Raw genomic sequence first — 10,157 nt, 5'->3', positions numbered from 1 at the left:
GTGTGCAGGGGGAGGGTCAGCCCCATCTTGCTGCCAGGGAATCAGAGCCAATTTGCTCCTAGCACTGACCCCAAATTGACCCCAACACCCTTGGGAACCGGCAGCACCTAGTGAGGGTGCCACTTCTCGCTGGGGCAATAATGTCCCCTTAACTCTGCCCTGCTGGGTGCTCACCTCGGGGGCCGTGGGGTATTTTCTGGGCGAGTCTCCACTGCTGCCCCTGCAGGGGGCAGAGTTAAGGAGATGCAGGCAGAGTTAAGGTGATGGAGGGGCAGCGCTGGAGCTGAATCCCCGCACCAGTAGCAAGTGCCCTTGTGTCATCACAATATTCCAGGGTAGAGGCTGTAACTGGGCGTCCCTCAAAAATCAGGTCCTGGGGGCAGGGGAACGTGGGAGGGGCAACGGATCGTACCCCTCTATCTCCATCCCAAGGGGCAGCCTTGATGGAGGCAGGAGCGCCGATGCTGGCCGGGCGGGTCCTGCCACTTTAAGAGATGATCCCCCCACCCCTTCCTCCTGGCCGAAAGGGGAAGTGCTGCCCGCTCCCTCCCCCGCCGCGGGTCCCTGCCCGGACCGGAGCTTGCAGAATTCGCCAGCGCTATGGAGTCAGGTACCGGGGCCGGGGCGGCTCCTGCGCTTGATCCCCGTCCCCCTGCATCCCTGCCCCTGCTTTCCCCCTGTCCTCCCTTCCCTCCTTCCTGCCCGCCCCATTCTCCTCCCCCCTTCCCAGCCCAAGAACCCCTGCACCTGCCCCACGTGCTCCTCCCCCGCCCCCGGTGCCTCTTGTTGGGGAGGAATCTGCTCATTCTTGGGTCTTTCTGTGTCAGACGGAACTTCCTGAAACTCCCCCCCGCCCCGTCCCCAAACCAGGGGGCTGTGGGTCGGGAGTGAGGGGCGCTGGGGGTGCTGTGGGGGGACCCAGGGCTGGGATAGCACGGGGCTGTCGGGAGTGAGGGGCACTGGCGGTGCTGTGGGGGGAGCCCAGGGCGGGATAGCAGGGGGCTGTTGGGAGTGAGGGGCACTGGCGGTGCTGTGGGGGGACCCAGGGCGGGATAGCACGGGGCTGTCGGGAGTGAGGGGCACTGGCGGTGCTGTGGGGGGAGCCCAGGGCGGGATAGCAGGGGGCTGTCGGGAGTGAGGGGCGATGGCGGTGCTGTGGGGGGACCCAGGGCAGGATAGCAGGGGGCTGTCGGGAGTGAGGGGCGATGGCGGTGCTGTGGGGGGACCCAGGGCGGGATAGCAGGGGGCTGTCGGGAGTGAGGGGCGATGGCGGTGCTGTGGGGGGACCCAGGGCGGGATAGCAGGGGGCTGTCGGGAGTGAGGGGCGATGGCGGTGCTGTGGGGGGACCCAGGGCGGGATAGCAGGGGGCTGTCGGGAGTGAGGGGCGCTGGCGGTGCTGTGGGGGGAGCCCAGGGCGGGATAGCAGGGGGCTGTTGGGAGTGAGGGGCACTGGCGGAGCTGTGCGGGGAGCCCAGGGCTGGGATAGCAGGGGCCTGTCGGGAGTGAGGGGCACTGGCAGAGCTGTGGGGGGAGCCCAGGGCGGGATAGCAGGGGCCTGTCGGGAGTGAGGGGCGCTGGCGGTGCTGTGGGGGGAGCCCAGGGTGGGATAGCAGGGGCCTGTCGGGAGTGAGGGGCGCTGGCGGTGCTGTGGGGGGACCCAGGGCGGGATAGCAGGGGCCTGTCGGGAGTGAGGGGCACTGGCAGAGCTGTGGGGGGAGCCCAGGGCGGGATAGCAGGGGCCTGTCGGGAGTGAGGGGCGCTGGCGGTGCTGTGGGGGGAGCCCAGGGCGGGATAGCAGGGGGCTGTTGGGAGTGAGGGGCACTGGCGGAGCTGTGCGGGGAGCCCAGGGCTGGGATAGCAGGGGCCTGTCGGGAGTGAGGGGCACTGGCAGAGCTGTGGGGGGAGCCCAGGGCGGGATAGCAGGGGCCTGTCGGGAGTGAGGGGCGCTGGCGGTGCTGTGGGGGGAGCCCAGGGTGGGATAGCAGGGGCCTGTCGGGAGTGAGGGGCGCTGGCGGTGCTGTGGGGGGAGCCCAGGGTGGGATAGCAGGGGCCTGTCGGGAGTGAGGGGCGCTGGCGGTGCTGTGGGGGGAGCCCAGGGCTGGGATAGCAGGGGGCTGTCGGGAGTGAGGGGCATTGGCAGTGCTGTGGGGGACCCAGGGCTGGAGTAGCAGGGGCCTGTCGGGAGTGAGGGGCACTGGCGGTGCTGTGCGGGGAGCCCAGGGCAGGATAGCAGGGGCCTGTCGGGAATGAGGGGCACTGGCGGTGCTGTGGGGGACCCAGGGCTGGGGTAGCAGGGGGCTGTCGGGAGTGAGGGGCACTGGCGGTGCTGTGGGGGGAGCCCAGGGCTGGGATAGCAGGGGGCTGTCGGTAGTGAGGGGCATTGGCGGTGCTGCGGGGGGATCCCAGGGCTGGGATAGCAGGGGCCTGTCGGGAGTGAGGGGCGCTGGCGGTGCTGTGCGGGGAGCCCAGGGCTGGGATAGCAGGGGGCTGTCGGGAGTGAGGGGCACTGGTGGTGCTGTGGGGCGAGCCCAGGGCAGGATAGCAGGGGGCTGTCGGGAGTGAGGGGCGCTGGCGGTGCTGTGTGGGGAGCCCAGGGTTGGGATAGCAGAGGGCTGTCAGGAGTGAGGGGCACTGGCGGTGCTGTGGGGGACCCAGGGCTGGAGTAGCAGGGGGCTGTCGGGAGTGAGGGGCACTGGCGGTGCTGTGGGGGGAGCCCAGGGCAGGATAGCAGGGGGCTGTCGGGAGTGAGGAGCACTGGCGGTGCTGTGGCCAGGTCGTGGCACTTTTCCCCATTCCTGTCTGTCTCTCCTGTGTCTGTGTCCCTGCAGGCGGCCATATGAACCCAGCGATGGAGAAGGACCCCAATCACTACCAGGAGGCCGTGGGCAATGGGGTGGCAGCTGACAGACTGGTGGCGGGAGCTGGTGACGTGCCTGGCCTGGATGTGGGGGTGAGACCCCTATTCCCTGCTGAGCCTGTCTGGCTGTGCGCTGTGTCCTGGCGGCTGTGGGCTGAGGGAGGTCAGGGCTGGGCTGGGCAAGGGCCAGCCGGGCCCCTCAGTGCTTCCAGCAGTCACATGGCTCCCAGCCCAAGGGGTGTCGCTGTCTGGTGGGGGTGGGGATGGGGATTGGTGGGCAAGGAGGGCAGCCGCTGTGCTGGCAGTTCCAGAAGTGCCTGGCAGGGCCCCTCCATGGAGCAGTGTGGGGAGCAGAGGGGCTGGCCCCTGGGAAAAGGGGTTCCAGTTCTGGCCCCACCTCCCTCATGGCTCCCTGGTTCTCCTCAGCTGGATGACTTTGTGGGCGCCAACCCCGACTATAACGAGGAGGAGGAGGAGCGCAAGTACTTCCGCCGCAAGCGCCTCGCCGTCATCAAAAATGTGCTCGCAGCCAGCCTGGGCGGGATGCTGACCTATGGCGTCTACCTGGGTATGGCCCGCCCACTGCCCCGCCCCGCCCACTGCCCCCCAGGCATCTAGCTGGGTATGGCCCACCCACTGCCCCACCCCGCCCACTGCCCCCCAGGCATCTAGCTGGGTATGGCCCGCCCACTGCCCCCCAGGCATCTAGCTGGGTATGGCCTGCCCACTGCCTCACCTCTGTCTCCTGGCCCCACCCATTGGCCCGCAGCCTGGATGGGATGCTGACTTACAGGATCTACCGGGGTATGCTCCCCCACTGTCCCTGCCTCCTGGCCGCCCCCACATCAGCCTGGGTGTCTCCCTAAGTATGGCTGACCCACTGCCCTGCCTCTGCCTGGCCCCACCCACTGCCCCCTTCCTGGGCATGATGTTGGGATACGTCATCTATCTGTGTTACAGACCACTGTTCTGCAGGCTCCCTCCCACTAACTGTGTGCACGGTTTTTCCTGGTGCCCCCACAACTTTTCCTCTGTGTCCCCTCCCCCTCTCTTCCCTTGCAGATAGCTGCTGTGGAGACCTCAGGAGGTCATTTAGTCCAACCCCCTGCTCAAAGCAGGACCAATCCCCAGTTTTTGCCCCAGATCCCAAATGGCCACCCTCAAGGATTGAACTCACAATCCTGGGTTTAGCAGGCCAATGCTCAAACCACTGAGCTATCCCTCCCTGCCTCGCCACTTACTCCCTGGGTCCTGTATCACTGCCCCTCCAATCCCAGGAGAGTGTGGGGAGGAATGGAGGTGGGTCAGATCTCAGCCTGATTCCAAGCATCCAGGGCCCTTGCATGGCAGCCCCTCGGCCCTGGTAACTTCCCCCATCCTTTCCCAGCTGCCCCATCCTGCAGGGGGCTGGGGAAGAGGCTCTGTCCCTCTGGGTTCAGTTCCCCCATGTGCTGGGCTGGGCTCATGGGGTGCAGGGCAGGATTCACCCTGGTGCATCCGGCCCCGCCAGGCCTGCTGCAGATGCAGCTGATCCTGCACTATGACGAGACGTACCGGGAGGTGAAATACAGCAACATGGGGCTGCAGGACATAGACAGCAAGATGCTGATGGGCATCAACGTCACCCCCATTGTGGCTCTGCTCTACACGCCGATCCTCATCAGGTACCTGCCCTGCCCACCAGCCCACCACACCCTCCAGAACCCGAGAGATCCCTCCCTCCCGAGCCAGCCCCCGCTCTGGTGCCCCTTAGTGGGGAAAGGCCCCATGTCCCATTCCCTGCCCCCTTGAGCCAGTCCCTGCCCTGGGGCTGATCAGAGCTGGTGCCCCTGCCCACTGAGCTAGCGCCCCCTGTGGTGAACAGACCCACGTCCTATCCCCGAGGCAGACAGAGCCCCATGTCTCCTCATGGGGGCGGGAGGGGAGGGACAGGGACATGGGGGTCCTACTGCTGACCCAGTTTCCCATGTGACTGCCCAGGTTCTTCGGCACCAAGTGGACCATGTTTCTGGCCGTGGGGATCTACGCCCTCTTCGTCTCCACCAACTACTGGGAGCGCTACTACACGCTGGTGCCCTCGGCCGTGGCCATCGGTGTGGCCATTGTGCCCCTCTGGGCCTCCATGGGCAACTACGTCACCCGGTGAGCCGCCATGGAGCAAGGCCCTGCCTGCTGGGGGGGGGGGCGTTGGCGTTTCTGCAGGGGGATGGGTGCTCGGGTGTTGGCGTTCCTGGGGAGGAGGGGTTGTGACCCCTGGTGGGCACTGTGTGGCTCATGGGGCTGCTGCTCCACACCCTCCCTCCCCCATTTCGTGCTCACAGTTGCCCCCTGCAGGATGGCGCAGAAGTACTACGAATATGTGAACTACAAGGAGGAGCATGTGCAGGAGCAGCAGCGTGCCCCACGTGGTGCCTACGACGCCTACATCATCGCCTTCCAGAGCCTCTTCTACGGCTGCTTCCACGTGAGGGCAGGGCCTGGGGGTACGGGGGAGGGGGCAGGGAGATAGGCCAGGGGCTAGGTGTTGGCTGGCCAGGGAGGAGGGCTGGGCCTTGGGGGCTGGGGGTACTGGGGGAGGGGGCAGGGAGGTGGCCCATTGTCTAGGTGTTGGCTGGGCACTAAGGCATCGGTACTGGGGATGGGGTGGGTAAAAGCAAGGCACTGGGGAGCGGGCAGGGAGGTGGGGTAGGCACTGGGGCTGTATTGGGGGGCATGGAGCTAGGCTGGACGTGGGAGGAGAACTGGGGGAGGCTGGGCGCAGGGGGAGACATTGGGGGGGAACAGGGAGGTGGGCTGGGCGCAGGGGGAGACACTGGGGGGGAACAGAGAGGTGGGCTGGGCGCGGGGGGGACACTGGGGGGGAACAGGGAGGTGGGCTGGGCGTGGGGGGCACTCTGGCTGCAGCTTGGTTCTCATGTGCCAAGTCCAGGAAATGCAGCTGGCTGTGCTGGCCCAGGGGCTGGCCTGGGCAGTGCTGGGCCTCGTGTCCCGGGACAGAGCTGCGGGTGGAGTGGAGTGTGCTAGTGTGGCCGGGCTGGGGTAGGAGACCCCCCCCCAACACACACACACACGCACGGGACAGGCCCGGCCTCATCTCCTCCCCATTCCTGGGTTCCAGCTGAGCTTCGTCTGCGCCCAGATGCCCATGCTTTTCTTCCTGAATTCGTACCTGTACGACCTGAACCACACGCTCTGCAATGTGAAGAACTGCGGTGAGCATCTGCGGAGGGGACGCTTCCTGCTGGCAGAGGGGCAGCGTTACCCAGCCAGTGCAGACTGGCTCCTCCTGCCCCATCCTTATCCTTGCCACTTCCACTCCCCTCACCCCAGCGCTCCCACCTGTTGCTCCCTGACACGTCCCCTGCGTGCTGCCCCTGCCCCCTCCTCGCTGCCGGAGCGCCCGCCCTGAGTCCCACGCTGTCCTGTAGGTGGGGCTCTGGGCGCCCCCTGCAGGCCGGTTGGGCTGTGACGCCATGTTTGCTCCTCAGGCACACTGAGCAAAGGCATGCTCCCCGGCTTCAACGCCACCGTGCTGCAGAGCCTGCCACGCAGCATTAACCTCATCATCGTCGAGAGCGTGCTCATGGGCGTAGCCTTCCTCTCCATGCTCATGGTATGGACCAGCAGGGGAGTGTGTATGGGGCCTTCCACTCCATGCTCATGGTATGGACCAGCAGGAGAGTGTGTAGGGGGCCTTCCTCTCCATGCTCATGGTATGGACTGGTGGAGTGGGGCATAGAATATCAGGGTTGGAAGGGACCTCAGGAGGTCATCTAGTCCAACCCCCTGCTCAGTGGGGCAGTGGGGGGCCTTTCTCTCCATGCTCATGGTATGGACCGGTGGGCAGGAATGGGGGCAGGGCTTTCCTCTCCATGCTGTGCCACCCCTCTCCATGCTCACCACGCAGAGCTCCCCAAGGTGGGTGTGATGGGGTCAAGGAGCCCATGGTGGGAGCTGTGGAATGGGGCAGTTGCTGGAGAGGGGACTACGGCCCCCACACCCAACCTCACCCACAGTCTTGGCCAGCTCTTCCCATCGCTCCCTAGCTTACCCTATGCAAGCAGTGGCAGTGCCCCCCCTTGGAGCGGGGTCCCTACCCCTCTGGGTTTCAGGGTCTCCCATACTCACCCCCCGCCCCCAGGTGCTGATCCTGTGCGGCTCGGCTTATCGCCCCACGGAGGAAATCGACTTGCGCAGCATCGGCTGGGGCAACATCTTCCAGCTGCCCTTCAAGCACATGCGGGACTATCGCCTGCGCCACCTCTTCCCCTTCTTCATCTACAGCGGCTTCGAGGTGCTCTTCGTCTGCACCGGCTTCTCCCTGGTACAACTGCGCCCATTTCCGTGGGGGTGGGGGAGGCCACAGCAGAAGGAGTGGAGTACAGTGCTCTGGTGGGGGGCTGGGCACAGGCAAAGGGGTGGGGGTCTGCACTATGGGGGTGGGGCTGCGTGTAGCAGAAGGGGTGGGGATTTGGATGGGGGTGCCCTCTGCCAGGGGCTGGGGGAGCAGGGGGACTGCCCTCTGCTGGGGGAGCAGGAGTGGGAAGGGGGGCTGCACTCTGGTTGGGGGCCGGCCATGCCATGCTAACCAGCATCTGCCCCCCCCAGAATTACGGCGTCTGCGCCATTGGCCTGGAGAAGCTGGCCTACATCATCATGGCCTATGGCTTCTCGGCCGCAGCTTGCTCCAGCCTGGCGCTGTCCATGCTGCGCCTGCCCCGCCAGGCCCCACTGCTGGCCGGAGCTGCCGCCCATGCCATCTTGCTCATCGGCCTGTTCTGCTGGGCACCCCACCCACGTGTCCTGGACCAGGCCCCCCTGCTCTACCTGGTGGCAGCGCTTTGGGGGCTGGGCAGCGCCCTGAACAAGACCAGCCTCAGCAGTGAGTAGTGGGGTCAGGGGTGGTGGGGTGGAGTGTAGCCCTGGGCCCAATGTCAGCCAGACCCTGCCCGTCGCTCCCAGTGATACCTCCACCCCCATGGGGGAGGCAGCCCAGTGGCTCTGGAATGGGGCTTTGGGCCTGTCTGTGCAGTTGGAAGTCCCGCCCCTCTCCCCTGGCCCCAGTGGACCCGGGAGCTGTGACCCTGTCCAGTGTGGGGGAGGAGCTGCTGTCTGTATGTCTGTCTGTCTGTCCGTCCGTCCCCCCGCAGCGCTCCTGGGGATGCTGTACCAAGACAAGGAGCGCCAAGACTTCGTCTTCACCATCTACCACTGGTGGCAGGCGCTGGCCATCTTTGTGGTGTACCTGTGGTCGGGGCTGCCCATGAAGGTGAGCGGGGGCTGCTCCCAGCCTGCTCTCCAGTGGGGCAGGACACAGGGGGCTGGGTCATGGGAGGTGCAGGCCTGAGGCCACGATCCCCAAAGGGCGCAGGACTGATGTGGGACAGGAGCCATTTTCACCAGTCGTAGGGGCAATTGCCCTGCTCCCCAGTGGGGCCGTGAGGACCTGGAGGCTCGGGCGGATGGGCTGAGACTTTCCTTTGGTCCTGGATCAAACTGTTTAGTCATGGGCCTGGCCCTGGCCTCAGTCAGGACAAGCCCCTTCCTGGAACTGCCTCCCATCATTTCCCCCTCTGGGTGAGGCAGGCAGCCTGGCCCTGATGGTTAGGCGGGAGGGGTGACCCTAGCCTGTCCCCTCCCCTGGGCCCAGCTGGTGGGGGGCAGGGGTGGGGGAGAGTCCAGCCCTACCTCTGCTCAGCATGCGCTCTCCCTTCCCCCAGGCCAAGCTGTCCATCATGCTGCTGACCCTGGTGGCCTCGGTGCTCTCCTACCTGTGGATGGAGCACAAGCTGGGGCGGCACGTGCTCTACCGCGTGCCCAAGATCCCCAAGCCGCGGCACAAGGTGCGGGGCTACCGCTACCTGGAGGCCGAGAACTCAGACGAGACGGGCTCGGAGGGGGAGTCTGAGCAGGACAGTGACAGCTCCCAGCAAGAGCAGGCAGGGCCCGGTGGGCAGCGGCACCAGCAGAAGTGTGCTTACGAGCAAGCACTGGGGGAGGAGGATGGGGAGAACGTGGGCTAGGGAGCCCCCCATGCCCGCCACCATCACCAACTCACTGCAGCTTTCCCCCCATCTTGCCCATTGGCTGTGGTGCTGGATTGTCCCCACCAAACTGTGCCAGCCGGGCCTGGCAGCATCTCCCACCCTCTTCCAGGCCTGGTGGGAGGGGCCTGGAGGCAGAGAGAGGACCCCGCACACCAAGGTGACCCGGTGACTACTCCAGAGGGCATTGGAGCCCTGTTCCGCTGGGACTCCCAGTCCACTTCACAAAGCAGGTTTGCTATGGGGCTGTTTAGCATCCGTCCCTCCAGGCTGCCCCCAGAGCGCCCCTTGCACTGGTTGGGGTCTCCAGGGGCCTTGGTGCTGTTGGAGCTGGTCAGGAATCAGGCCCGGTCTCCCAGGGCAGGCACCGGCTCGTGTCAGCTCTGGACTGTGCATGGTGCTGTCTGTAGTGGGCCAGGATCAGGCCCAGCCCAGCCCTGGGCAGTGCGTGGAGAGGCTGGTGCACTGTGGAGTAGTACTGTGTTACCATGCTGGATACTCGGGCTTGGGATCTGCCCTCTGCCAAACGTGGAGTGGCTGGCACTGATCGTTGCCCTTTGTGCATGGGCACCATGGCTGTTCCCATCTGAAAAGGGCAGCAGTTGCTTTTCCCAGCACACATGGTGCCCACATAAGGGGACGATGCCAGCCCCCACAGCTGCCTTCTCCTGGCAAAGCAAGGGAGGGGCATGGAGAGCTTTCTGCCAGCGCCCCCTTCCAGGAGGGGAAGACCCAGCCCCATACTCAGCAGCCTACTGAGGCCTGGCACCTGTGTGAGCGGGGAAGCCCATGAGGCCAGGCCAGCCTGGGCACTGGTGCTGTAAAGCCCTGTCCTGCAGTAGAGAAGCTGTGATTCCTGCTGCTAGAGCTGCTTTTCCCCGTCCCTGCCCCACCAGCCCCAGCAAGAAGCAGAGCATACCATGTCTGCAGGCTGAGTTCTGGATACTGGACACTGCCCCCCACACCTCCCGTGTCCTACTGTGCTTTGTAAAGGCCCTTTCCCAATAAAGATCCTCTCTCTGAGCTGCCGGGACTGTGTGTATCTGGGCTGAGGGGGCTGCTGGGTTGTGTTCTGGGTGGGGAGGTCACTCACGGGCCAGATGCCCATGCACACTGGCACCCTGGCCCAGACCAGCTATTGCCACCTGGGGCTCATAGTTGCCTTGCCAGGCTGGCTCCCTGGCCTCTCAGTGAGGAACCCAGAGAGGAGTGGGGCACTCTGTGAAGGGAAGGAGGCAGCAGGAGGGGGCACTCA

At 65.7% G+C, this 10,157-nt stretch overlaps 1 protein-coding gene across 1 annotated transcript; it reads left to right on the top strand.

Moving 5' to 3' along the window:
* Positions 1 to 9,925, top strand: UNC93B1 (unc-93 homolog B1, TLR signaling regulator). Its single transcript, XM_037899305.2, has 12 exons — positions 1 to 610; positions 2,830 to 2,951; positions 3,285 to 3,426; positions 4,369 to 4,522; positions 4,839 to 5,000; positions 5,193 to 5,322; positions 5,977 to 6,070; positions 6,347 to 6,471; positions 7,000 to 7,182; positions 7,467 to 7,740; positions 8,009 to 8,127; positions 8,579 to 9,925. The coding sequence occupies exons 1-12, from the start codon at positions 601 to 603 to the stop codon at positions 8,879 to 8,881; spliced, it is 1,818 nt and encodes a 605-aa protein (XP_037755233.1). The 5' UTR covers positions 1 to 600; the 3' UTR covers positions 8,882 to 9,925.
* Positions 9,926 to 10,157: the final 232 nt, after the last annotated feature.

This window comes from Chelonia mydas, chromosome 6, assembly GCF_015237465.2.
Source record: "Chelonia mydas isolate rCheMyd1 chromosome 6, rCheMyd1.pri.v2, whole genome shotgun sequence".
Classification (NCBI taxonomy): Eukaryota; Metazoa; Chordata; order Testudines; family Cheloniidae; genus Chelonia; species Chelonia mydas.
The sequence above is the reverse complement of the archived record's forward strand: the minus strand, read 5'-3'. Positions and strand labels throughout refer to the sequence as shown.